This window comes from Pocillopora damicornis, chromosome 8 (genome assembly GCF_964200805.1).
Source record: "Pocillopora damicornis chromosome 8, jaPocDami1.2, whole genome shotgun sequence".
Lineage (NCBI taxonomy): Eukaryota > Metazoa > Cnidaria > Anthozoa > Scleractinia > Pocilloporidae > Pocillopora > Pocillopora damicornis.
In genome coordinates, this window is record NC_142677.1 from 17,711,320 (window position 1) to 17,737,077 (window position 25,758).

The 25,758-nt window shown below is 37.4% G+C and overlaps 2 protein-coding genes across 3 annotated transcripts in view; both read right to left on the reverse strand.

Annotated features, from left to right (window-relative positions):
• Window positions 1–7,815: 7,815 nt before the first annotated feature.
• LOC149041673 (uncharacterized) lies at window positions 7,816–16,075 on the reverse strand. Of its 2 annotated transcripts, XM_089213851.1 has the most exons (9): window positions 15,948–16,075; window positions 14,268–14,323; window positions 12,787–12,969; window positions 12,202–12,289; window positions 11,800–11,901; window positions 10,733–10,850; window positions 10,170–10,226; window positions 9,172–9,305; window positions 7,816–8,725 (listed from the first exon to the last, which is right to left on the reverse strand). In XM_089213851.1, the coding sequence occupies exons 1-9, from the start codon at window positions 15,948–15,950 to the stop codon at window positions 8,507–8,509; spliced, it is 960 nt and encodes a 319-aa protein (XP_089069977.1). In that variant the 5' UTR covers window positions 15,951–16,075; the 3' UTR covers window positions 7,816–8,506. The 2 variants fall into 2 exon arrangements, with proteins under 2 accessions (XP_089069977.1, XP_089069978.1); XM_089213852.1 differs by lacking the exons at window positions 14,268–14,323; window positions 15,948–16,075 and having other exon boundaries at window positions 12,787–13,391.
• A 4,494-nt stretch (window positions 16,076–20,569) lies between these two features.
• Window positions 20,570–25,758, reverse strand: part of LOC149041674 (serine-protein kinase ATM-like) — a 42,483-nt gene continuing 37,294 nt past the window's right edge. The window contains exons 62-69 of the mRNA XM_089213859.1: window positions 25,123–25,263; window positions 24,687–24,803; window positions 24,100–24,258; window positions 23,929–23,970; window positions 23,332–23,452; window positions 22,709–22,795; window positions 21,930–22,108; window positions 20,570–21,377 (exon numbers count right to left, since the gene is read on the reverse strand). Of these exons, the coding sequence (XP_089069985.1) occupies window positions 21,051–21,377; window positions 21,930–22,108; window positions 22,709–22,795; window positions 23,332–23,452; window positions 23,929–23,970; window positions 24,100–24,258; window positions 24,687–24,803; window positions 25,123–25,263 (1,173 nt within the window). The 3' untranslated portion in view covers window positions 20,570–21,050. The remainder of the gene's footprint in view (window positions 21,378–21,929; window positions 22,109–22,708; window positions 22,796–23,331; window positions 23,453–23,928; window positions 23,971–24,099; window positions 24,259–24,686; window positions 24,804–25,122; window positions 25,264–25,758) is intronic.

The window sequence follows — 25,758 nt, forward strand, 5'->3', positions numbered from 1 at the left end:
AGATTTTAATCTTCTGTGTTAAATATGAAATATTTCCACGAAATGAGTTTGAAATTTGTTCAGCGACACTTTCCCTGGGGAATTATTTCAGTTTTTAGAAGGAAAATATCATTCAGTCTCACAAGAAATACCAGGCTTGAGTTGAAAAGCGATATTTTTCTTAATCATTAAATCCCTTTACCTCCTGACAGGAAGTACATCATTTTTCTTGTACAGAAAGATATCAAAGAGCCGAAAAAACTTCTTTGCCCTGCCGAAAGCACTTAACATTTGTTCCTCTTTTTTCCATTTGCTCGAAAAATTCTCCATCGAGATTTTTGTCTGGAAAAAACGACGTCTTAGAGTACCACTTGATCATGAGGAATTGAAAGTGTGTTCCATTCTTACAAGAATATGTAATGACCTTAAAGCAAATTGTCAAAGGTCTACCCTGCATTCAGTATTTTTGTTTGAAATTGCATCTAAAACATTTCACTTTCTATAAGAAAAGTATCATTTTGGCCGAATAATGTTTTTTGAGAATACAAACTTTTCTCAAGCAGAAAGTTTCTTTTTAATAACGGAAAGTATGTCGCTTGTAAACAAAGCCGAACCATTCCTTATTAAGTTCAGAGTTAGACTTTCACATCGACCTATACTAAAACGTATTTTTCAAAGCGTTACACTGAGAAATTTGATTTGCGAGTGTTTTCAATGTGTGTTTGTTGAATGAGGCTGATAAAATCACTTCTTTTTCAAAACTTTTCATCCAAAAAGTTAAATATTATTGTAAAATAAAATATTGCACCCTTAGCTTCAGAAGTTGAAACATTAATATCTTCTGTTTTTCTTTTATATATGTACTGGGCACGAGTAACATGTTGTCACCTTTCATTCAAGACCTCTTCATGCAAGGGTTAAAGATTGATCCTAAACGCACACGAGATTTAAAGAAGACTACCAAGTTTACTGGTGAAATTTCATAGCGAAGGTTTAAAACTTTTTTCGCCTAAAAATGACTCTGAGTGTACTGATTTTGGTTTTGGTTTGTTTGCCTTTGCTTTTTGTGCCATGCTTGCAAATGCAAATATGCTCTTTCTAGGAAGCAAATCGTTCGAAAAAATTTAACCTTCAAGGAAACTTAAGCTTATGAACACTAAGAGTGACTAGCATTTAATTTCTCCTTACAGTTTCACCACTGAATCACGCATTAAGGTCACGAGAATGAAACAAATGATCACTAACTAAAAAGGGTCTTGATTGTTAAACAAATTCTCCTTTTCAGCACCCTAAGAAATGCATGAGAACAGTATGGAGAATATGCCTACTGATGTTAGGGTGTAAAGGGTGCCTATTTTTTTCAGCGTATCAAACGTCTTTTGCGCTTCAAGGAAACTGGAAATTGATGTTGTCTGTGAATTAGTCCTTAAGAGCTACTACTCTAACTCCTTAGAGCTACCGATCTTTTAAGTTCCACCTTACCAAATGGAATGATAATACTTGCTTCTAGGTTTTCCACTTTTTGAAAGCTTTTTATTATAAATAAATCAAAAGAGAAAGTTGCCACGCTGAAGTGTAATTTTTATCCTTGGAAAAAATCAATAATGCTTGTCTTGATTTCTCTCTTAAAACTCACTATCGTTCCTTGCGGTAGATGTTTTACAATTGAAAGAGCTCTCTTAGGTTTTCATCATGGTTTGTTTGCTGGAGAGTGTTAACGTATTTTAACAATTCTATGTTTCGTACAAAATTTTTCTCTTGAAATTTATAGACCAGAATTTTCATAGACGTTGTAACACATTCTGTAAAGGGTCGTGTTCACGTTTGTTTGAGAAGGTTGACGTAGGTCAATTTGTTTGTTTTGTACTGAATTTTAACATGTTGTTGCGCAGAATGTTAAAGTTACTTTAAATCCTAGTTCATATGCGAATATCGGTTTCTGTTTACAAATTACCATTTAACCATCAAAACATTCCGTTGTTAAAAAAAAGAAAAGTCATTTTGTAGAATTTAACCGTCTATTTAATCATGAAAGATAACTACTTAACCCCTATGTTTTTTACATCTGTTCATACAAAGTAACATTTTTCTGGCTTTCTTAGATGAAGTTGTTGGAAATATTCAATTCTTAATAAGAGAAGCCCTCTGGAGAGCTCTGGGTATAATTTTTTTGGAATTGCATGCGAAAGATCTTTTTTTGGTACTTTAACTCTAACTCCCAGATCAAATTTGTAATTCGCGTTACCGTCAACCATACAATTCTTATGATGTTAGTTAAGCAAATTTCCATTTACCGGAGGTAACTGTTTCTTCATTAAGACTTGACAGTGGATAAATTCCATCGTGGTTAAGAACTTTTACTCCATAGTATTCCGTCAGCTAAGAACATATTTGATGACAAATTAATTTATCTCATTAACCTGTTCGAAGGTTTTCCTTTAAAATGTTCCAAACAGTATCAAACAGACGAGTTATGAAAATAAAGAAAAATGTCAATTCGGGTATTATTGGTTGATCCAATACCAATAACATTATTTGAATTGCATTGCATACAGTTCTGGTGAGATCTTGGGATCGAAATGGCTAAAAGTCGCTGTTGTTGTTGTTATTTATTTATTTTATTCTAATTCAATTTCGAAGGAAGCTCTCAAAGGTATAGATGAGGAATATTTTAGATCCCTCCTACATGGATAGGAGCAGTTAAAAAACAGCAACCCTTGAGGGACACTAAATCGAGAGATTTATGGAACATATTTGTAATTCTAACAAAAAACAGAAATGTATCTTGTTCTCTAATACTATAAATTAATTAGCTATTACACAAATTCCTTTTCCTCACTTAAAGCATTCACATTCAATACTCCAAAGTTTAAAAACTTAAGTTTTTTAAACTATTTTTTGGCGATGGAGCCAATAATTGAAAAAAATAGATGCCTCATAGTGAAATTTACAGAAATTGCAATTTGTCTAGATAAACTCCAAAGAGCTAATTATACTTCAACATGCTCCTAGGTTATCTTCGATGTTCCATAGAAACGCATAGCGAACATAGTTTCAATTTAAAAAAAACCGGTTAAAGATTTTTGCCTCGTTCTCCAAGTTACATTGTAATGGATTTCTTTGATTTACCAGCAAAACATCAAATTGAAAAACTCACGTTTAGCCGAGTTCTTTACTTCTCTCTGTTCGTTTCCCATTCTCAGTTTCCATTCCTCTTATCCAATAACAGTTTTCATCTCCGTCCATCCATTCTACAAACGAAACAAGTGACTTGATTATTTAAGGGACAAAACAAATAATCGAAAAAATAAGAAACGAAAAAAGAAAAAAAGACAAAGTCGAGTGTTTCTTTTTTTTTCATTTCATTTTTTCTTTTGTGAGATAAGCTGTCTGATATGTTGTAAACTTATACCACCGGTGATTTATGTGACGTCAACTAGATGGATTATTCGAGAAGTCAACTATGGGTCAGTGTTTTCTAAAGCATCCTCGGTGGTCTCGTTTGAGATCCTCCGCAAAACCAACCAGGCTATCGACAATCAAATAACAACAGCTTGTTCATTAAATCAGATGAAGATTGCCGCTCAAGTTATCAAAACGTTATTGTTATTGTCAACAGTTCATTTCAAAACTACCCACGTCCCGACCATTACACTAAAATCCCTCGACAAATCCTTGTTCTTGTTCAGAAAGTACATTTTTTAGCTTGAAATGGTGTAAAGAGGGCTCTTCAATGTTTTAATAATTGTAACTACCCTCAACATTTAGTAACTTTTATCTTGCAGATAACAATGTCAGATCAACGAAATAGTGTTGAACAGTTCAAACAATAGCGGCATACAATGAGAATTTTGGCACCTCTCTTTCTGTTAAATTGTCATGAGTTATCTTGAGCTACCAGCAATACAAAACATTGAAGAACTCGCGTTTATCCAAGATCTTTTATATCACTCCGTGCATTCCTCATTCCAGCCTTCCAATCCTCTTTTTCAATCAAAGTTTTCACTTCCTTCTCGCGATTCTGCAGATCTCTACACATTATATTCAATGATCAGTTTGTTGTCGCACCCCATGAAATGGCAGTCCGTGCTAAGAATATAGCCTCTAGGGAAAGGAATAACAGTGAAAGATGCTGAATAGTTGTGCTCAACTTTCATTCTCACCAAAGCATTAATTGGTAAATTTCGTTACCCACTCCACCTTCCTTTTTTTCCTCTTTTTTTTTTTGCTCAAGGAGAGTAGTTCCTATGGTTAGTAATAGGGCCGACTTCTCACTTTTCACGAATTTCGCGGCGTAGGTACAAATTAGATTTTATAGTTCACATGATTCCCTGACTTACTCTCAACAACAAGTTCGCTGTCTGTGTGATTCCTGCCTCTTCCGTCATTAAATTACTGCAGTCCTAAAGGAAACAAACACGAACCAAACAAAGAAATCATTCAGAATGGAGAAAAAAAATCCTCCTTCTTTTAGAGAATAGCAATAAAAAGCAAGGTGACCACGCCACTTATAAGTATTTTAAACATGGCTTCCTCGGTCTGATACATAACTTCCATTTCTAAAATCACTCATCACTGAAAACTGAAAAAATTGCAAATAAATGAACCTAATTAATAATCCGCGTACACGAATAAGTTTTAGTGTATCACCACGCTATACGAGATGAATGTAATAAGCTGAATTCATCCTTGAAAGTGAGAGATAGTCGACGTTCTCACCAAAAATCTGTAAAAAAAAACACTCTAGAGGTACAAAGAGACTGACTCGTGTAAGGTAACTCGATAAGCCTAAAGAACAGAGGCACAAGCTACGTAAAATGCTTGACTGTGAACTAGAGGACAAACCCCACTTTAAGACGAGTTAAATTCTCAACGTAGAAGCTCTCTCTGGAAACTTCCAGAATCGGCATTTGAGATGAACTTTGCTATAAAAGTAAAACTGAGTACAAGAATAAAAAGCAAAGGCTAAGCAAATGACATGGAGATAGATTTTGACTGGACCTTCGAAGAAGAGAACACTGTAAAACGTATTTCTCTCTCACCTCATTTAAAGCTACTAGTATCCTGCAAAAGCACAACAGTATCTCCAATTTGGGCTTCTGAGTCTGAGGTAAGGAAGTACTCATTTCAAAATACCTTTCGACGCAGTTACAAGCGATGGAAGCAGCAGAGTACGTCGAGTTTCCGTTCAAAGCAGCAAAACACTGTAACTCCATGGACCGCATGTCACAGGGACTCAAGGTGTGAGGCAAACATGAATGAATAATTAATTTTTGAGGCAACGTTCATCTCGCCCTTTGCTCCCTGCATATATTAATCACTAAAAGTTCTGAGGGTTTCATATTTGCCTAGTGTTTGCTAGGATGACATTTAAAATGAAGGGAGGAAGAGAAATTGTTTGAATGGATATTTTGCTATAAATAAACATTTGATATCAGTTTTGTAGTTGGGCTCAAAGTAAAATCGACGATGTCCATAAGGCTCTCTCCTCTCTCTTAGGGTACTGCCATTTTAAATTTTCGTTCGTTGCCAGTCTCCTTTCGTCAAAAACGCCAGAGGAACAACCCAAAAGGGAGCACGAGTCCGAGACAACAACGGATGCAAATTTCCAAAGTGAGACGAAATCGTCTAAAAACTGACGCAGGTGCCCAAAAATTTTACGAAAGTGTGAAAAAAGTAGCGGATCTGTCCAAAACCGAAATTAAACGAAAGTAGACAAAGTACCCAGATTCGGAAGAGATCATCCGCAAGGAATATGTTTATCTCGTCAAACAAATAACTTCGAGCTTAACGATGTCATTAATAAAATTAGACAAGGTCATAACTATACAACGTCATGAAATTAACTTCGTCTTTTAAGTTAACGAAGTCATTAAGAAGCAAAACGAAATCCTCAAAATTAACGCACTAATTAATCAAAACTATGACAAAATTTGAGAAAGAAACCAACCATCGGTTATACGTTTTCATAAGAAACAACTCAGTGAAATGCACAACGGTGCGCGCATTTGACACGTAATGTCTAATTACACAGGCATGTCTACGCTGTCCAGTTAGTGCTCAAATCGGACTGATAATCAATCATGTCCGAGAATTCTGTTATAGTTTTGATTGGTTTGATAATAGCTTCGTTAAATTTTTATGACTTCAGTAAGTTGATGACGTCAAATCACTAATTACAATGACTTCATAGTCACATAATGACGCATGACGTATATGCCCTACAACTGAGTTAACTTTTAAGGATTTTGTTTCCTTTTCGTCGAAAAGGACAATTCAGTGATCAAACAAGCGAAGAGAGAGGTTAACCATGACTTTCACGGCAAAAGACAAAGACAAAGATGACCAGGTATTTGACGCCGTTTGCTCTCTGCCGTTTTCAACGTGAAGGAAGGAGGTTTCACGTCAATGAAAACCGTGAGTAATCAAAGTGCTCTGTGAGCAAACTCGTGAATTGACACATGATTTTTGAGATTATGTTTAATGTTATCTGCTTTAGGGAATTTTGTGGTTGATTGTCATCTAGAGTACGAGCAGTAGTTCAGTGTTCGCTAATGTAGCAAAGAAACAAAGTAACGTTAGGACAAGAAGGCATTACAATTGAAATGATCATGCTATTACATTTAACAAGGTGGATGATGTCATGTGTTTCAAACGTCTATCATTTTTGTTTCTGGTTCAAAAGAAAAGGTTGGAAGTAAATGTGGGTGAAAAGTGAAATTTACTGTCTTTCGTTGTAAATATTAGAAAATCAAGGCAATACTGTCTTAATGAAAACGTTAACGATTCCCTCTTTATCAAATGAGACAAACGGGAACGAGTTTTGAGTGATATAACTAAGCCAAGCCTGCCACCGTCATTTTAGATCTCCGCCTGGGTAGATTTAAGTCACGTGCTAGGCAACGTATAATCAATAACAAGATAGAATTTCATTTCAGGCCTATTTATCAATTTTGTGGTGTGTAACTTTCGCATTTTAGTACGTTGTATATATGTTGAATCTTCAAATTGTCTTGAAACTTACGAGAAAATTGTTCTTTAAAAATTCACTGAAAATCGGTAGCTAAAATTGTTTGTCTAAGTGTTATTTGATTTTCGTGTTAACTTGTTATTTAGTCAGTCGCCGGCATCTTTTGTTGCTTCACACAGGAAAAACACACGCGACGAAACGTAATGATCAATTTTGTCCTCAATCTCACGCTATAACAGAAAAAGCTTTTGAACATCTGTAAACTCCGAGCGCTTCGCAGTAAGTGATATTTTCAATGAATCTTCGGATTGTTTTCAAGTTCAAGGATTGTAAATTACAATTTTATGAAAAACGAAGGTTGTTGTTATTTCAGTGTGAATCCTTGAATGCTTGCCAGTCGCTGGCGCCGCTTGTTGAAACTAAAACGAAAAAAAAAAACTCTTAAGATTATCATTGGCTTCTTTTTCACCCCACCACTATTCTTAGCAACAAAGGTCGCCATTTCGTCTGTTTATTGCTCGCCAAAAACTATCAAATGTACTCAAAAGCCTAAAATCTAAAAAAAGTTTACAGGAATCGACCAATCGAGCGAGCGAACGAGCGAGCGAGCGAGCGAATGCTATTCCCCACATCGTATCTATAACTCGCTCTTGCGCATGCGCGCAATTCACGAGTTAAAAAGTGTGTTCTTTTAATGAGTTTGGAAAGCATTAGCTATCGTGTGCTTCGAGGCAAAGCTTCTTTACTTCTGCTAGGAGGTAAAACAAGTGTCTTGTATTGACTTAAGCGGGAAATTATGTAGAAGGATAACATGTTATTTAATGGAAAAGGTTTTAGTAGGATAGTCATAAAAGTAAACTGCATCATAACCCTAATTTAATATATATTTGGTTACTCTTCATAAAATCCAAGGTGTTTATAATCTACCTTTCACTTTCTAGAAGGCAAATAACAAACACTAAATTGTTCTTCAAAAAGAAGAATGTTACAAACTTATTGCCAGCCCGGCGGTCCAACATACAACATCATGAAATTAACTTCGTCTTTTAAGTTAACGAAGTCATTAAGAAGCAAAACAAAATCCTCAAAATTAACGCATCAATTAATCAAAACTATGAAAAAATTTGAGAAAGAAACCAACCATCGGTTATACGTTTTCATAAGAAACAACTCAGTGAAATGCACGACAACGGTGCGCGCATTTGACACGTACTGTCTAATTACCCAGGCATGATGTCTACTCTGTCCAGCCCGGCGGTCCATTGGTAAACTCGTGGCGATTCGAGAGACTAGTTTCTTAAAAAAAACCGTTGTTTGAATCATTTATAACATCTAGTGCCCTTAACCAATATCTACGATGAAAGGTTGAAGTACGAGATATATTTTTTTCAAGCGCGAGAAGTCGATTGACAAAAACGAAGATTTTCCTTCCAATAAATGAGAAAAAAAACACAAAAATTAATCGCTACTCTAAAATTGAAAACTCTCACAATAATTGCATGCTGTCCTATAAATTTCACTCATGAAGCTATCCGTAAGTTGTTGTTCAGTAGCCAATCATTCTTCGCCATCCCAGTAATTCTCAGGAACTTCCTCCGGCTGGAACATCCACGCCTGCATGAGATAACGGTGGTGTATTCCAATATTCTCAATCGCTTTCATGTCATCATCATCTAAGTTTAAATGAAGTGCTTCAAGGTTCTCTTTGATGTGGTTTTCAGAGACAGCTTTTGGAAGGACTGGAGTGTTACGCTTGATACCCCAGGCTAAAGCGATCTGTATTCCAAACAAATAAAGATAAGAGCTTTTAAGTCTTAAAATCCCAAAAAAGGCCCCCCCTCCCCCCCCCCACAAAAAACGCTTTAAAAAAGCTAAAAAACCTATACACCCCACACTATAATGCTCTGCTTCATGCCAGCTCTTGTTTTTCTTTGAATAATAAAATCTCAGAAAACCCTTCACGTTATAATATTCACATAAAACATATTCAAAAGGCAAGAGCGAACTAATAAACGGAATTTCTTCGTCGATTTTTCCAGAGAATCAAAAATCAAGCATTTGGTAGAAAACGTGTTAAAAGTGTAAGGAGAAGTTCTATTTTTATCACATTTAAGAGTGTAAGGTTTATGATACTGAATAATTGGGCCAATTATCCACAAGCCACCGCAAAGTAAAGTTCTATAGATTATATTTGTGAACAGCAGAAGAAGAGGCAAACTCACCAAAGCAGAAGTGGTGCCATGTTTTTCAGCGATTTTCTTCAACACAGGATTTTGCAGTATCACAGGTTCAGAATCTTTGTTGGCAAAAGGACGATCAGGAGAGCCCAGAGGAGAGTACGCCGTCACAACGATGCCTAAAATGCACAAACAATATTCCTAATCATACCAATCTATAAAGTATTTGTAACAGTAGTATACAAATGATACAAAACAGTGAACATGATACATTAATATTTATACTTTGTGGCGGGCCAAATTCAGGACACTCAGTGCTCTGGAGATTATTGAGATGCGAACACTCTGATTAGTCATTGATTGCATCATATAACGCTATAATCACCTTACACGAGGTGATTATAGTAGGGGCGGGGGGAAGGCTAAATTTAAAAATGGCTACCTCGCCTTTTACTGAGGAAGTGACTAAAGTGATAGAAGAAAATACAATTTGGAAGAGCACAAAAGATGCTACTAAGTTTGGTGAAATACTTTTCCAAAGAAAGATATGAAGTTTTTACTGATTGAATTTAGAAAACCTGTTAAATTCTAGTGGAAACTGGCTTCTTTTCTCAATACAAGTAATCAAAAAAAAATTGTAACAGAATGGTTTCAACAACAAAAAAAGTTTTCAACAGAATTCAAAAGCACCTAAGCAATTATACTAAACCAATTATTCACCTCAGGCTTGATAAATATTGTTGAATAATCCCCTCAACTTTGTCTTAGGGATAATTCAACAATATTCACTTCAACAACACAGGAAGAATGCCACATATTTGTTCACACTTACATGTAAGATAATTTTGACAAACTTTAATGCCCTTATGTTCTTGTTTGTCTGCTTATCAATTTTCTAAGATATTTCACTATACCAACAGTGCACTATGTTTAAATTGTAATGAGGTTAAAGATCAGGAAATCAGGCTTTTCTGTCTTTGAGGTTCAAGAAAAGGTAATCATAAGTCATCAGATAGACTTAATTCATTCAATTACTAACTAACCTTTGTCAGCACTAAACTTCAATAGTTGTGGCTGAGGTAAATATGGATGTAATTCCACTGTTAGACAAATCACAGAAGGGAAAAATCAAATTTTGGGCAAAGTACATAAGATGCATGAAAAATAAGGCAGACACCACCCATTTTGTACAAAAGATTGTATTCTTGAATTCCCAACACATATTGAAAAAAAAATTTAGAGAATTACCATACACTAAGACAGTTGCAATGATAGTGATTAACTGAACAAACTGAATTTTGCACATCTGACAGAAGAGTCACAAACTTTGAAAAAATGCACATCTATGATTAACAAGCTTGCAATTTACTTTTTAGGGGGGTAGAGGGGGAACTTATTGAAGATAACAACTTAGAGACAGAATGACACTAATTAGAAACAGAGATTTCATTGCCTTGCATTGGGAAAGTTATATCTGTTATTAGGGATGAATTCTTCCTTGCCGAACAAAAACTGCCCAGTCAAACCTCCATCATACAAATGAGAAAATAAATGTAATTTAATCTTAAAAAACAGGCATATAAAAAAATATCAAACACCAGCATACCTTGATTACAAGCTGGAACTATTCTGGCAGTTTCCAAAAGAGTTTGTGTCTTCTTAATTGTAAAATTTGAGATGCCAATAGCTTTACAGAGACCTTTGTCCACCAGCTGCTCCATTGCCTTTTAAGTGGTAGAAAGGAAAACATTTATTACATTATATTACTGGCCAAAGCACGTTATTATCATCAAATTCCACAAGGCTACAACTTTGTACACCTCCTCCTTCAAAGGTTATAAAGGCTCTACCATCTGAATATAAAATGGACCAGTCCTGAGAACTGACAGTACTGGTTCTGACCAAAGTGGCTGTGCTCTGTAACCCTTTACACCCTGACATCAGAATACATGTTCTCCATACTGTTCTTTATACATTTCCTCTGGAACTTATGAGGAGAATTTTATCAACAGTCCAGAGCTCCCATGCATAGTTGGTTTTATACTTATGACCTTGCTGTTTGATTTAGCAGCTACACTGGACAGAGAAATTAGCTGCTACTCACTCTTGGGGTTTAAGGCTAAACCTTTAACTCCCAAGAGTGACCAAGACATAATTTCTCCTCACAATATTAATAAAATATCAACCAGATAAACAATAAGAATAGAGAAAATTAAATATCAATTTGGAGATGATTAGTTGATCCAATACTAAATTCTCTGAACAAACATTATAAGAATTGTGTGGTTGACATTAACAAGAATTACAAATTTGATTGGGGAGTTAAAGGTTTAATATCAACTCCTGCTTGGGTTTTTTGCAGAATGCCTGGAGCATAGGGTACCAGATAGTTGTGGTGTTGTAATATTGTCACTTAGATCCTTACTGTGTTTAAATCCTATAATGCTGTTGTGTGATTAAAGTGAAGAAAGTTTTGCTTTAACAAGAGAATCTTCTAGAGACGTGTCCTTCTCATACAATGTAAGAGAAAGCTCAATGTTGCACGCACACAAGCACTCACAAATAAAGGATATCACTCCTATTACAGTGTAGGTGGGATCATATAGTTTATATTTTCAGTTCAGCCAAACTTGGTCAAATCAAAGCATTGTATACTATTATGAGTAGCCTTACCTGCCAAGTCTTGGCCATGCCTTCAGGTGAGTAACCTATCACCCCTTCTGCCTTGGAGTGAGGAAAAGGGACATCTTTTTTGAAAGCAAGGGGGATGTGGATCTATTGAAAAATTGTTGAAATTAACACTGGAATATTAAATGGGTGCCTCTTCAGAAATGCTCAAGAGCTTGTTCTACTGGGTTAGGGATTGATTCAATAAAATCTTACAAGTTTGAGACCAGACTTACATTTCATATTGAGATAAATAAAGATAGATACATGTAGATCTCGACTGAGTCTGGTATAAATTAGCATTTAGAAGGAAAATCCCTCATAACATTATTCATGAAGATTTTAAAAAAACTTTATCAAGAAAAATGACAGGGGGGAAAGCATAGTCTGGATAAGTTTTATACTTACAAGATACAAATCCAAATACTTCAACTGCAGATTTTTCAGCGTTATCTCACATGCTGGTAAAACATCCTCAGGTGCCTGACTATTGCACCTAATTTTTAAACAAAATAATCAAGATAAAACCGCAGTACAAACCAGTAAAAGCCAGTTGAGACAGAATTAAACAGTAAACATTTATTTTCTCATTTGGAAGTTATTCCTTTAAATCAAGCATTTAATCTAATGAACTGTGACACACCATATCTACAATAGTGAAATCTTACCCATGGGTTATTTGTGAAAGCTTTAAGAAGCATAAACAACACTCTAAGATAACTAATATCCATGACAAAAATCAAAACCATCAAATTCATGCAACATTACCATATGCCTTGCCAAACATTACAGCTACTTACAGCGTATATCAGAAATAAACATCAGAGCCCAGTTGTTCAAAGGATGGATAACTCTACCTGACTGATAAATTGTTATCCAGCAGAGAAGTGTTTACAAAACATACTGCACTATCTACCAGATAAAGATTTATCCAGCCGATAGTGAAATCCACCCATTGAACAAATAGTGAAAGTTTAGAAACTTATTATTTACCAGAGCTTTGATGTAATGAAGATATCTTCACGTTTCACTTTTCCTTCTTTAAACACCTCAGTAAGACTTTCCCCTATTTCGTCTTCATTTTGATAAACATGTGCACAATCAATATGTCGGTACCCATACTGCAAAGCAAGCCTGACTGCCTGTCCTACTTCACCTTTCTTGGATTTCCATGTCCTGTAGGAGTACCCAGTAAAACCAATCATACAAAAACCTCACATTAAGTTAACATTTAACATACTCAATGTTAATTTGTTGCAATAAGAAAGAGATAATTTGCAAAATCAAAAAAAAAAATAGTGAAAACCCTGCCATGCTCCATTACCAAGAGAGGTGCTAGTTTGAGCCCCTCCCATTGCAAAAACTGATAGACCCTACAGGAAGGCAACTTCATTCAAATTGAAAACGAAGACATCAACAGTATTTCTTGCTTGCCTTGTCTCTAATAGCTTCCCTCCAACTTCAAAACTTACAAAACCCTGTTAACCCTTTAACTCCCAGAAGTGATTAACATAAAACTTCTCCCTACAGTATCCACACATTCTTCAGCAAACAGGTAATGAGAATATTCAAACTTATCAGGTAGAAGCTGCTATCTTAATCTAATCCCAAGTTCTCATAACTATTACAAGGAAATGTGTAGCAGCTAGAGGGGAGAGTTGACAATTAGATCTTGGGAGTTTAAGGGTTAAGCTTGTAGTTAGAGCATTACAGCTCATCACCAAAAGTAGCAAAGTTGAGGTAGCTTACTACTAAGCAGACAAACCCCATCATACTTGGACAATATTTAATTGGCAGAAATTACCCTCAGTAAGCCCTTATTTTCTGCATGATGAATATGCATGCTTTAATCTCATAAATTTAATTATTAGATTCCATGATTGTAAGCTTAAACCATACTTAATTTACATTTAAGTGGTAACTCAACACCTGGAGTTTCTGACCAGTCAAGCTGAAATAGGTGAGCTACAGAGCAAGAAACAAGTAAGCCATGCCAAAATTAAATTCCAGCTGAAGAATGACACAAGAAAGTTACCTATGACCAAAAAAGGACTTGAATAAGTCTAAAAAACAGTTAAAGCTAAGCATATTCTGTTTATAACAGGCTGAACCTGGAAATATGCATGCAACAAGGACACTTTCAGTGGAACCATTAAGGCTTAAAATAAAATCAACAAAAAGTGACTGTGTTTTGTGCCTTTCCTTATTTCAAAAGGGTTTTTAAACTTCAAAATTACAGAAAAAAATTTCTCTATAGCTGTTAGACAAGTCTGAGAACGTATGCATGCTCTTTTTGGTTGATATATGTGTTAATCAAGACAGGAGTATGTAACATGGTTGTGAAATTTCAGATACCTGCATATTTTTTTCAACAATTTTTTTGATGAAATAATTTGAGTCATGTAATTTTTCCTTTAACTTAATTGTTGCACTCCGTGCACTGAGAAACAAATCCCATCTGTAAGTAAACTTACCCCAAAGCAATTGAGGGCATTAATGCTCCATTATTCAATTTCACTGCTGCTGATGCCTGGAAAGAGACATTGTTCATTGCCATTATTAATACTGGTGAAATCCACTGAGGAACATTGGCCAGGGAAGGGGGAGGAGGGGGAGAAAGGGGGGTTCTGAAAACCACAAAGCAAAAAAGATTTAGAAAATACCATAATATTGCAAAATAATGGGCAAATACAGCAATACTTCAATACTGAATGGAACTTGATGTCCTATGAAAACCACTACTCTGTAAGTTACATTTAGAGCAAAAAAACACAGAAATAACAGTTAAGGATTGGTCGATGAACAGTAAGTCACAAACAGGTAAATTTTAAATTTAGAAAAAAAAACTGTATGAGTTCCTAATACAGCCTGTTTCCAAAACAATCAGAAACTGGCAAAGGCTTGTAAAAAAGTGAAGGACCTGGGGGATGATTTTAATACTATTCAAAATGCTAAAAAACTGCATCCAGCAGGTTTGAAAAATACTGCAATATCGCAATTCACAATAAAAATTACCAAAATACTGCAGGGAAAATTGTCCAATACGGCAGAACCAAAATCCCCAAAGCTCCTTCCAGTCTTATTTGAATCATCTTGAATGCTCGGTTACTTATTCAAAGTTACTTAGCACATTTTTCTACATGCTTCAACAGTTTTTAACACCCATCCTGCAATTTACTCTTCCTTTTTTTCCTGCTATTAATCATGTCAGTGAGTCCTCAAAAAAACTAAAGAGTTATCTTCTGAAGAGCTATTTTTCAGTGTTGAGTTATACCTTAACCCTTAACCCTTCTTGTGAGTGACCAAGACAGAATTTCTCCCTACAATATCAATCCAATATTAACCAGATAAGTGATGAGAATAAAGAAAAATATCAAATTGGGGATAATTAGTTGATCCAATACTAGATTCTCTGAACTACCATCCTAAGAATTGCATGGTTGACAGTGAGGAGAATTAAAAATTTGATCTGAGAGTTAAAGGGTTAAGGTCAGGAGAATAAAGGAAATGATCACCAACTTAAGAAGCTCTTAATTGTCAGACAAATTCTCTAAGTCAGCTCCTTCTAAAATGTATGGAGAATGGTTTGGAGAATGGCATGGTGATGTCAGAGTGTAGGGGTTGAGTCAGCGCTCCTCTCACCCCATCCGTTACATTTCTCTTCGCTTAGAACGAGCGTTGCGTGACATACTACAATGCAACGCGGTGCTTTTCAGCACCTACATTTTTTTAAACAAACGTCTAAAATTTTCAGTCGCGTCAAAATTTAATGAGAAATCCCCATTTTGGTCTGTATGCGATAACATTTAATCAAGTTAAGCATGGAAGGGCAAGCAAAGTCACATAGGCTTCCAGCACAGCTTAACTACTAAAAATGATGCAATGCAAGTCTAAGTCATGCTGCATCATCCCAAAATGCGAAGTGGAATTAGAGAATAGTTAACTTCCCAATGAAGATCGACCGAAACGTGAAGTACCGACGAACGTGATCTACCTCCAGGTATCATTCCATTATTCTTCACTGAACGTTCCCATTTAATTTTAACTCAACTTTATCTTCCGCGATCGACATGGGGATTTAGTAGGGACCCAGATCACATGGAGAGAAGATACATGAGGTGTGTCACACAAGGAAAAAAATGTATAGTACTCACCATACTAAGCCAAATTTTACGAAATTAGATATAAGCAGTCTCAAGGGAAGATGTTACATGCACAGCTCGCCGACGCGAGATCAGCTGAGTGTTACTGCACCTCTGCAATTAGCGATCACTTTCGCAAGGCACTATGGACTTTCCTACAGTCGGCCGGCAATCGGACCATCTTCGTGATCTCATCGGAACATGTCAGCCTCATTCCTTCCACGAACAGATAGTCATCGACCCGTCTCGTTAAACGATATGCGATGATGCGAGTTGGAAGGTAAGATCCAGATTTCCCGACTAAGCTTGAAATATTATTATACTTTGTCAATTTTTGTAATGGCCTCTAATATGGAATTCAAATTCTTTAACGTTTTCCTCCCCATTCCCTCTCCAAAACGAACATGAGACAGTCCCTTCTACGTAAAGAATAATTCTTTTTTTTTTTGGTTTTTGTTAACTACCAGGTTTTTTCCAGACCCCGTTACAGTAAGCTTTCGTGTGATCCTCGAAAAAGAAAACTGTTGTGGAGCCACTGACATACCGTGAAAAGTGCTCCTATAACCAGTGAGAGTGATAGACACATTTGGAAGCGCATGTACACGGGCAGAAACGCAAAGTCTTGTGTGAGCGCACTTATAACCTGGTTTAAAAATTTACTTTTTTATGTTCTTCTGATCCCCCCCCCCCCCCCGCCCCAGTTGATTCAAATCATTCACGCACACGATAGAAAAGTAGAATACTTTAATTGGAAAAAAGACTAAATTTAATACTAAATCTTTTAATAAGGAGCAGAATCTTCGTCTATCTTTCGAGGAAATTCCAGAAGAGGGAGGAGTCTTTCCTAAGTTTTTCTGGAATAATTAAAGGAGAATATGATCGCGCGCGGAATATGAATCTGCAAACTGACGAGGAAATATGTAATGAACAATAAATCTTTAGCAGAAGCATAAAATGAAAAATAAATCTTTAACAGAAGCAATTGCTTCTAGTATTTAGTATAAATTTTCAATCACAACAGCGTTCAACCTGTGCGCATCTGTTATAAAATATCCACAATGGTTCAAATTTATCATCACATGTAAACTTCGCAGACCGTTAATTAACTGTAAAATTATGTTAGACAAAAAACAGATGGAACTCATCGCGTATCAACTTTGACGTAGAGATAGCTCACCAGTGTAAATAGTTGTCTCTTTCTCTAACAAGTGTCTGTTTCATGCTTACTTCGCTAGATACCAAGATCTCTCTCCTATCTGCATCTCCGAAGGCTTCCCTATCGGTCTATGATGATTCTTCAAATACTCAACCGTATTTTAACCCGGAACTCAAAAACAGTTGTTAACATGGCGGGCGGGCACGCTTTCTGTGCTCCGCGAAATCTATGTGTATTCTTGTTCACCTATTTGTCCTTCACTACCTAACTGAACGTAGACTGTTCCTGGAATATCTTCTCTACACCTGGAAAGATTTTGTATACTTCCCAACAGCTTTCCATGCCTACAATACCGAGCGAAGGAGCATCCAAACTGAAATCTGCTGGATCGTCTCGTCCAAGACACAACCTCGTGAAAGTTCATCTCGGCCTTACTCTGATGCTCAACTCTACCAACGCAATGATGATGATTTGTTTGTCCAATGACGGGTAAAGTTTCCGCACAGCCCCATACTATTGTAAAACAAATCTGTTTTCCCAATAGAAATGTGTTGTTTTTGTCATTGTTTTCCCTATTAAAGAACTGAATGCATAATGTAGTATGGGGCTGTGCGGAAATTTTACCCAATGACGTATCTTTGAATCCTGGACCGACAGTTACGCAGTCTACAAATCTACCTACAATCCGAGGCTTTAAAATTTCCCATCTCAACGTCCGCAGCATTACGCACAAGATGGATTCCATTCGCCTTCTCCTCAAAGACAATACTTTGGATGTCTTCATAGTTTCCGAAACTTGGCTGAGTAAAGTAACTGACGCTGAAATAACCATCCCTGGATATTCAGTTGTAAGGAAAGAACGAAACTCTCGCGGTGGGGGAGTGGCAATGTTCATACGGGATGGAATTCCTTTCAAGACGCGAATGGACATAACTGACAATAACACAAATTGCGAATCTTTGCTTATTGAAATTAATCGCCACAAGTACAAAAAACAGTTTGTCTGCTGCATCTACAAACCACCTGACTTTGTCACGGAAATCTTAGTCAATCACTTGGAGGATATTATTGCTAAAGTACCAGAAGGCGCAGATTTTGCTTTATTGGGGGATTTTAACAACGATCTACAAGGCCCAACAAACTCGAATCGCAGAATGTTACTGCGGTTTGCAAATTCCCATTCATTGCATCAACTCATTCAGGAAAATACGAGAATTACCGAGCATTCATCATGAGTAATTGATCTATTTTTCGTGAATAATAGTCATCGCGTTGTTGGCAGTGGTGTAGTCCCTCTCGCAATTAGCGACCATTCACTGATTTACGGAATATTAAAATCTGGAGTTCCAAGGCACCTCCACGTATTGTTGAGCATCGCACATATAAGAAATACAACAAGTCTGCTTTCATCAAGGACATCAACCAACTAAACTGGAGTATTATTGATGATATGGATGTCGATTCAGGTGTCAACCTGTGGAATACTTTATTTTCTAAGGTTGCCAATTCGCACGCCCCCATTATAAAGACTAGAATTAAAGGCATACCGGCACCGTGGATGACATCCGAAATAAGCCAACTTATGCATGACCGCGACTACCATCACACCAAAGCTGTCAAATCTAACTCGAAGTACCACTGGGCAAGGTATAGAAAACTCAAGCAAGTGGTTAAAAAGCGAGTTAAGGAATGCAAAGCCTCTTATTACAAAGATCTCATCGATCGGAAATCCAGGCGAATTGTGGAGAACATTGAATGAAATAACGAGTCGTAAAAACGTCTCTCCACCATCTTTCATTCAGTCTAATGGATGCCAAGTAACTAATCCAAAGTTGATTGCTTGTCTATTAAACGATCACTTTGTCACCGTTGGAAGTAAATTATCATCCAAATTTCAAACTGTTTGCAGTGCTCTCGGCAAAATTCTTCCATCAGCTTCAAAACAGAATGCTAAATCAAATGATTTCTCCTTCACACCTGTGAGTGAGTCATTTGTTTTGAAACAACTTAAGACCTTGAAAACAAATAAAGCGATTGGCTTGGACAAGATCAGTTCAAGACTTCTCAAAGATTCTGCCGAGAGTATCGCACCTGTATTAACAAGATTATTTAATCGCTCCCTTGACTCAAGTGTTTTTCCAGCCATTTGGAAACAAGGCAAAGTAACAGCACTCTTCAAGTCTGGTGACAAATCTGACTGTAATAACTACAGGCCCATTACAGTACTTCCGACAGTTAGTAAGATCCTCGAGAGAGCTGTGCATCAACAACTTTATGGCTATTTGACTGAGTCAAACTTATTTACAACAAAACAGTTTGGCTTTCGCCCTAAACTATCAACCGAAGTTGCTTTGGCTCATTTCACAGACAGAGTTCTGGAAAAACTTGATAATGGAATGTTGACAGGTGCAGTATTCCTTGATCTTTCGAAAGCTTTTGATACTGTCGACCACAGCCTCCTATTAACAAAGCTCAAGCAAATTGCTGCTTCCGATAACGTAACTGGATGGTTTAGATCTTATCTCAGCAATCGCTTTCATCTGACTGCTGTTGGTGATGTGCAATCTACGTTAAGACCAATTCAAGTTGGCGTTCCTCAAGGGAGCATCCTCGGCCCTTTGTTGTTCTTGGTCTATATCAACGATCTTCCCGAGTGCCGAGTGACACCGTGATCTACTTCAGCGGCTCGTGCGTTACCGAGATCGAAATTTTTATCAACAGGGACCTATCTAAGCTTTCTTGGTGGTTTAGTACAAATCGTCTGACTTTGAATGTTTCTAAATCTAAATTCATTTTAATTGGTAGTCCAAAGAAGCTTAGCACTTGTAATGACGTCAATGTAACTATTGATGACTCACCGCTCGAATGCACTGATACTTTTAAATACCTCGGCGTAACCATAAGCAAGACGATGACTTGGGGTGACCATGTTGAAGCCATATCAACTAAAATCAATCAAAGACTTGGCTTGCTGAAACGAATAAGTTATTTACTGCCACTTGAAACGCGGATTACTCTGTACAACAGCCTAGTGCGCCCGCTGTTCGATTATGGCGATACTATCTGGGGTGATAAGGGCAATGCTACTCTTATGAATGAATTGCAGCTACTGCAAAACAAGGCTGCCAAGATTATTCTCAGTTTACCTAGTTTTTACTCTTCTACAGAGGCATTAAAAGAACTTTGTTGGCCAACACTTTTTAAACTTAGGTTATTTCACCGCTGTGTCTTCGTTTATAAATATGTAAATGGCATCATAGATTTTAAGTTTGATACAAAGCTAATCAGTGACATCCATTCTTATAATACTCGTGGCAAATCCAATTTTTACTTACCGCGAGTTAGGCGCAATTATAAAAAAACAGCGCCTTTTGTACCAAGGACTGGGAGAATGGAACAGTCTTGACAAGTCAATACGTGACATGAGGTCACTTTTAATTTTTAAGCAAGCCTTGAAGACCGCAATTTTTTAACTCATTTTATAATGTAATTTTATTGAACATTTTAATATTGTATTTTTAACTATTTTTAACCTTTCAAATTTAATATTTTTCTTTTTTTTTGGCAGGGCCTCACTGAATAACACCTTTGGTGATGTGAGCTCCCTGGATAAATAACATTATTATTATAATCATAGACCAACAGGACATTAGCATTTTTCCTGTGTAGCTTAACATGCACAAGAAAAACCTGAATGGTGCACTAGGGTAAGTAATTCGTTGTCAGATTAAGTCTCAATATCAAATTGCTGTATCAAGAGAGTTGGCTCTAAATTTTCCCCTTGGCCTGAAACGTTTCTGTAAGAGTCAAACAAATTTGACCTTTCTAGTGATTTTCTTCCCTTACAAACAATTATTTTTAAGTTTCGTCGTATTTTAAGACCTATCCTTCGTTGCAAATTCGACTCGAGGACTGCGACGTTGCTCAGAAGTCTATTGGTCCACAAGAAGCGCCAGCGCCTAAACCCACGGCTGCCAGCCCGGAAACAGACGACATAAATTCTTAGGATCCATGGCTTCCCTTATCAGGTGATTAACTTGCCCTGATACACTCAAGTGCACCCCATCTTCGACACCATCCAGTTTCTGCTTGAGTCGTAACAGCACTCTCTTTGCCATTTTGTTCACATTATCCTCGGCGGCGATGTTCTCTATGCCTATTGTTGCGTCCAAGCAGTCACCAGTGACACGGACTGGGAACTGGTCGTCTTCCTCTGCCTTTTGCTGAAGGGCTTTTCTCTTTTCAGGGCTGAGCGTCCATGATGATAACGGGTCGTAAAGCAAAACCTGGCGAGAGAGAAATTGACGATTTCAAACGCTGTGTAAGTGTCAAATTATCAAGTAACTACCATTCTACGACCTCAATGACAATAATGATAATTATTTGACAATCATAGCCCAATTTCGGGATTTGTCAGCTAAAAGACAACTCCTAAATCACTATCTTTTTCGATAACCAAGTTCACTAAATATTCTAACGTCTGATTACTGAGTTTGCTGGTTAGAATATTTCCAGGAGTCGCTGTCTAACAGGTCAGGGAGGCGATTTGCCATTCGCTACAGAATAGCGAGGACCCAACCTTGCAGGTTGAGGTCATTGTAAGGGGAATAACTGAACCCCGATGACTTTTTTCTGCTCTTTTCAAAGAGAATACAAAAGTGCAAGCGCGCATGCGTGCAAGCAAGGAGAAGGGAGAGACCTATTTGTGTCAAATGCCAAGCGCTAACCGGAGTAGGTCGTCTTTGCTCGCTGAAAGACCTTTTAATACTTTCACCCTCTTTCTGATCTAAAACATGGGAATGCATACATGAAACACTTCTCTTATTAGCACAGCGCACCTCTACAACTGTCATAAGAGACTCTTGTGACGTTCTCATAACTTCCATTGTCTTTTCACAACAACGACGGTACACTCCCTCCACCCCTGTCAGTCCCATCCCATCCACCATGTCACGTGTCAAGCGAAACGGTACAGTCTCTGGGGTTGGGAGAAATTTGCCTTGCTCGAAGGCCACACCTGCGAGAAAACAATAACCACGACGAAAAATCATGAGTACAACTGCTTCAATAAATCAAATTAATTCTAAAATCAAGAAACTTCGCCAGGCAAACAAACTCTGAAGAAATGCGCAAGCGCTACAGTGAACCATCTACTGGGATCACTTTAATAACATTAACCAATTATGATGTGTAAAACTAACAATAAACTCAACTAAATTCAATTGTGCCCACATGTGCTAAGGACTAAAGAAAGCAAAGAAACTTAAGATCCAAATGCAATTTACTGTTGGATCAGTCTTGTAATCAGATTGATCGGTTTTGGGGAAGTGACCTCAATAAAAAAAAGTCGCGCGGTAAACTTTTAATAATTACAAAAAATTGTCACTGCAAGGAGAAAATTAGTCTACGGTCAAAATAATGATACGTGCACCAGAAAGGTTACGTTTTTCTTAAACAACAATATGTGTGTACGTAATTAAATTTCACGCATACTTTCTTTAATTTATTCTACTAATTTGAGGCTGGATCTAGAATAGTTGTAGATTTGGCAAGGAGTAGGTGGGGGAAGACTTGTTGTTTCCTGGTGTTAGCATAGATGATACAGTTGTTGTCTTACCAAGATCGATGTGGACGAGTTCTGCTGTGTTGCAGTCAACGAGAATATTCTGTACGTGACGGTCACCTAGCCCGACCACGTAACCAACTGGGAGAAAAAAAAAGGAAGGAACATTTCAAGGACGTAGCTGTGTGTATATGCTAAGCTATGGGGAGGTGATGTACTTCATCTTAATCTGACAAAGTCGTGTCTAAAAATAATAATCTTTCGTTTCACCTTAGTTTGGGAGACCTAACGCATTGATCATTTGGGGAAGTCAAATTATTACAAGGCTAGGGAGAAAGTACCTCAAAACCACTCGATCTTCTGATGAAGGCTGACAGTGGGCAGTAGAATGATATTACTTTAAAGGTTACCACCACAGTGGTACTATTTCGTTTCTTCGACTTCTCAACATCCATAGGACAAGTTAAGGTTTTGATAGTTTCCATCGTATCAGAACGCTCTATCTCTTCGTGGTTAAAGGCAAAGTCATATAAATTACCACAGTAGGCCCATACTTGAGATTATGCCTCTTAAATACCACCCAAGGATTAATCCTAAGATTTTTTTTTACGTGTTTTTCTATTCCAAGAAAACGCGCTTCTCTGTTTACAAAGTGCTGCGCAAGTAATATATTTTACCAATTGATGACGTAGCCACTCCGCGAGTGTAGCTCAGTCTCCTCTCAAACCAAACAGCGGGGTCCGGGAACCTCTCCAGAAAGAAGTGACGGAATACTGGATGAAAATGATCCATCAGTTCCTGTGGGATATAACAACTGATTGAAAGCTGACCGAGCTAAAATATGAAGGCGGTTGCGCAAGCGCAATTTCTATCCGCTTTCTAGCGTAGCCGTAGTTTCACCTATTCAGCTTTACTTAAGCAAAGAAATGCTGTCCCTCTCGTCTTGTCAGAAAAACAAATTCCTTCAGTGGAGTTTTATCTTATACCCTTTACAATCTCCTTTTCAAGTGTTCTGTTTGAGTCATCTACACTGGCAGGCAAATGTCGCCAGTACTTGAAGAGTGTCCTTAAACTAAGGTCAGTTTTTGAACAATAGGATCATATTGTTTCCTCCTTTGCTTAAGGAGATTTGTCGAAGAAAACGTTTAGAGCAATCCCTGTCTCTATAAGTGTGGAATAACGTTCCAACTCTACACCAAATCATAAATTTACCATTCCTGTCAAAAATCAAGAGGTGGTTTTGTTTCTATAGTCAATGCAAAAATGGAGATTACCTGGTAAACTTCATCTCGTGATTTTCCACTGTTGTCTCCAGCCTAAAAGAATGACAATAACAGGCATTAAAGTTGCCTTCTTTATTTTATCCCAAGCATGAACCTACCCATTATTGCGGTTTAAAAATTAGTCTGAACTACAAGGACAATCGGTTATGTTTGCCGCTTTACCTGGACTTTTTTTCTACACTCAAGAGATGTCCAGTCCCCGGGATAGTACCGCGGGTGAGCACCAGTCTTGGTTTCAGGCTGCCCAATCAAATATTCTCCCAAGGGGACTGTGTCCTCGCACCATTCCACTATTCCACTGCGCTGCGATAGTGGGATAACCTGATGAGAGAACGAGACCTTAGAAAAACAATATTTTAAAAATGATTGAAGAGAAATAATGTGGTACACGTGCTACTGGAAGGAGGTGAGCAAGTTTTTCAAAAGCAACGAATAGAATGGTGTGTTTCTACCGCTATGTTGTGCAGCGGAGGTTGTTTGCTATGCACTGCCAGAGTTAGGGCCAGCCAAACAAGGCTCAACATGCGATAGTCTTGACCGGAATAGGAAATCACTGATAAAAATGTCCTGCAAAAGGTGCTCTATTCAGCTGTCAAAAATGAAATCAGAGAGGGAGTCAAGACGTTTTCTGAATCACTTCTTACCAGTACTCGCAACGAATGGAAAGATGACTGGGCCCTAGATATTTAACAGAACATATGGAATGTTCACACAATTCCAAGAAATGGTGAGGAGCCTGAGTGACTTACCTTATAGGTTCTCATCTTCAATTTCCGTTTCCTTGTCTCAGAGTTCTTTATCAGTAGTTGATTGACCATACCAAACACCTGTTCTATGACAGCATCTTGACGTAAGTCATCTCTGCCCTACACTCCAAAAAAACAAAACCGAAGATACAAAACAAAAGAAAAAAACTTAAGTGTGGCTCCAATACACCTTAATTCAAGTTTGCACCTTTAGGCCGGAGTGACTTCATAAGATAAACAAAAGAAAAAAATGTATTACGGCTCTGTTTTGCGTACAGATCCCACCAGATAGCGAAGTTAAGCATATCACAATTTCTAGCTTACCACGTATTTTACGCGCTTGTTACTTGTAATTTGTTTTTTGTTAAACATATAAGTGTTGTAACCTTTTGCTGTGATTGGCTGACATGCTACCAACCCAGAATCTTACCCATCATACCTTCACCAGCTGCCTCCTTTTCACTCCATCAGATCCAACACAAAAGATGATCTTGGGAAGATTGACTCCTCCAGCCAGACAGAACTTAGAGTCAAATCCAGCCACATAAACAAGGTCATCATAACGGCACAGCGGATCCACCTGGAAAGCAAAGGAGACATAGCGAAGAAAACATCTTCCATAACCCTTAACACCCTAATATTAGTAAGCAGATTCTCCATACTGTCCTATATACATTTCTAAGGGCGCTGACAAGGAGAAGTTGTTTAACAATTAAGAGTCTCTTAACCTTTTACCTCCCATGAGTGACTAAGAGAGAATTTCTCCTTACAATATCAATATAATATCAAGGATAGAAGTGATGAGAATCACATGATTGACATTATAAGAATTGTATGGCAAACAGTAAGGAGAATTACTAATAAGATCTTCGGAGTTAAAGGGTTAAGTTGGTGATCATTTCCTTTATTCTCATGACCTTAAATGTTTGATTTATGGGTGATACTGTGGGGAGAAATTAGATGCTAGTCACTCTTAGGTGTTAAAGGGTTAACGTATCCTTCAGTTTCACGAGGTCATGACGATGATGACATTGATGGCGACGGTTACGAGGACGACGATAACAGTGATGATGAC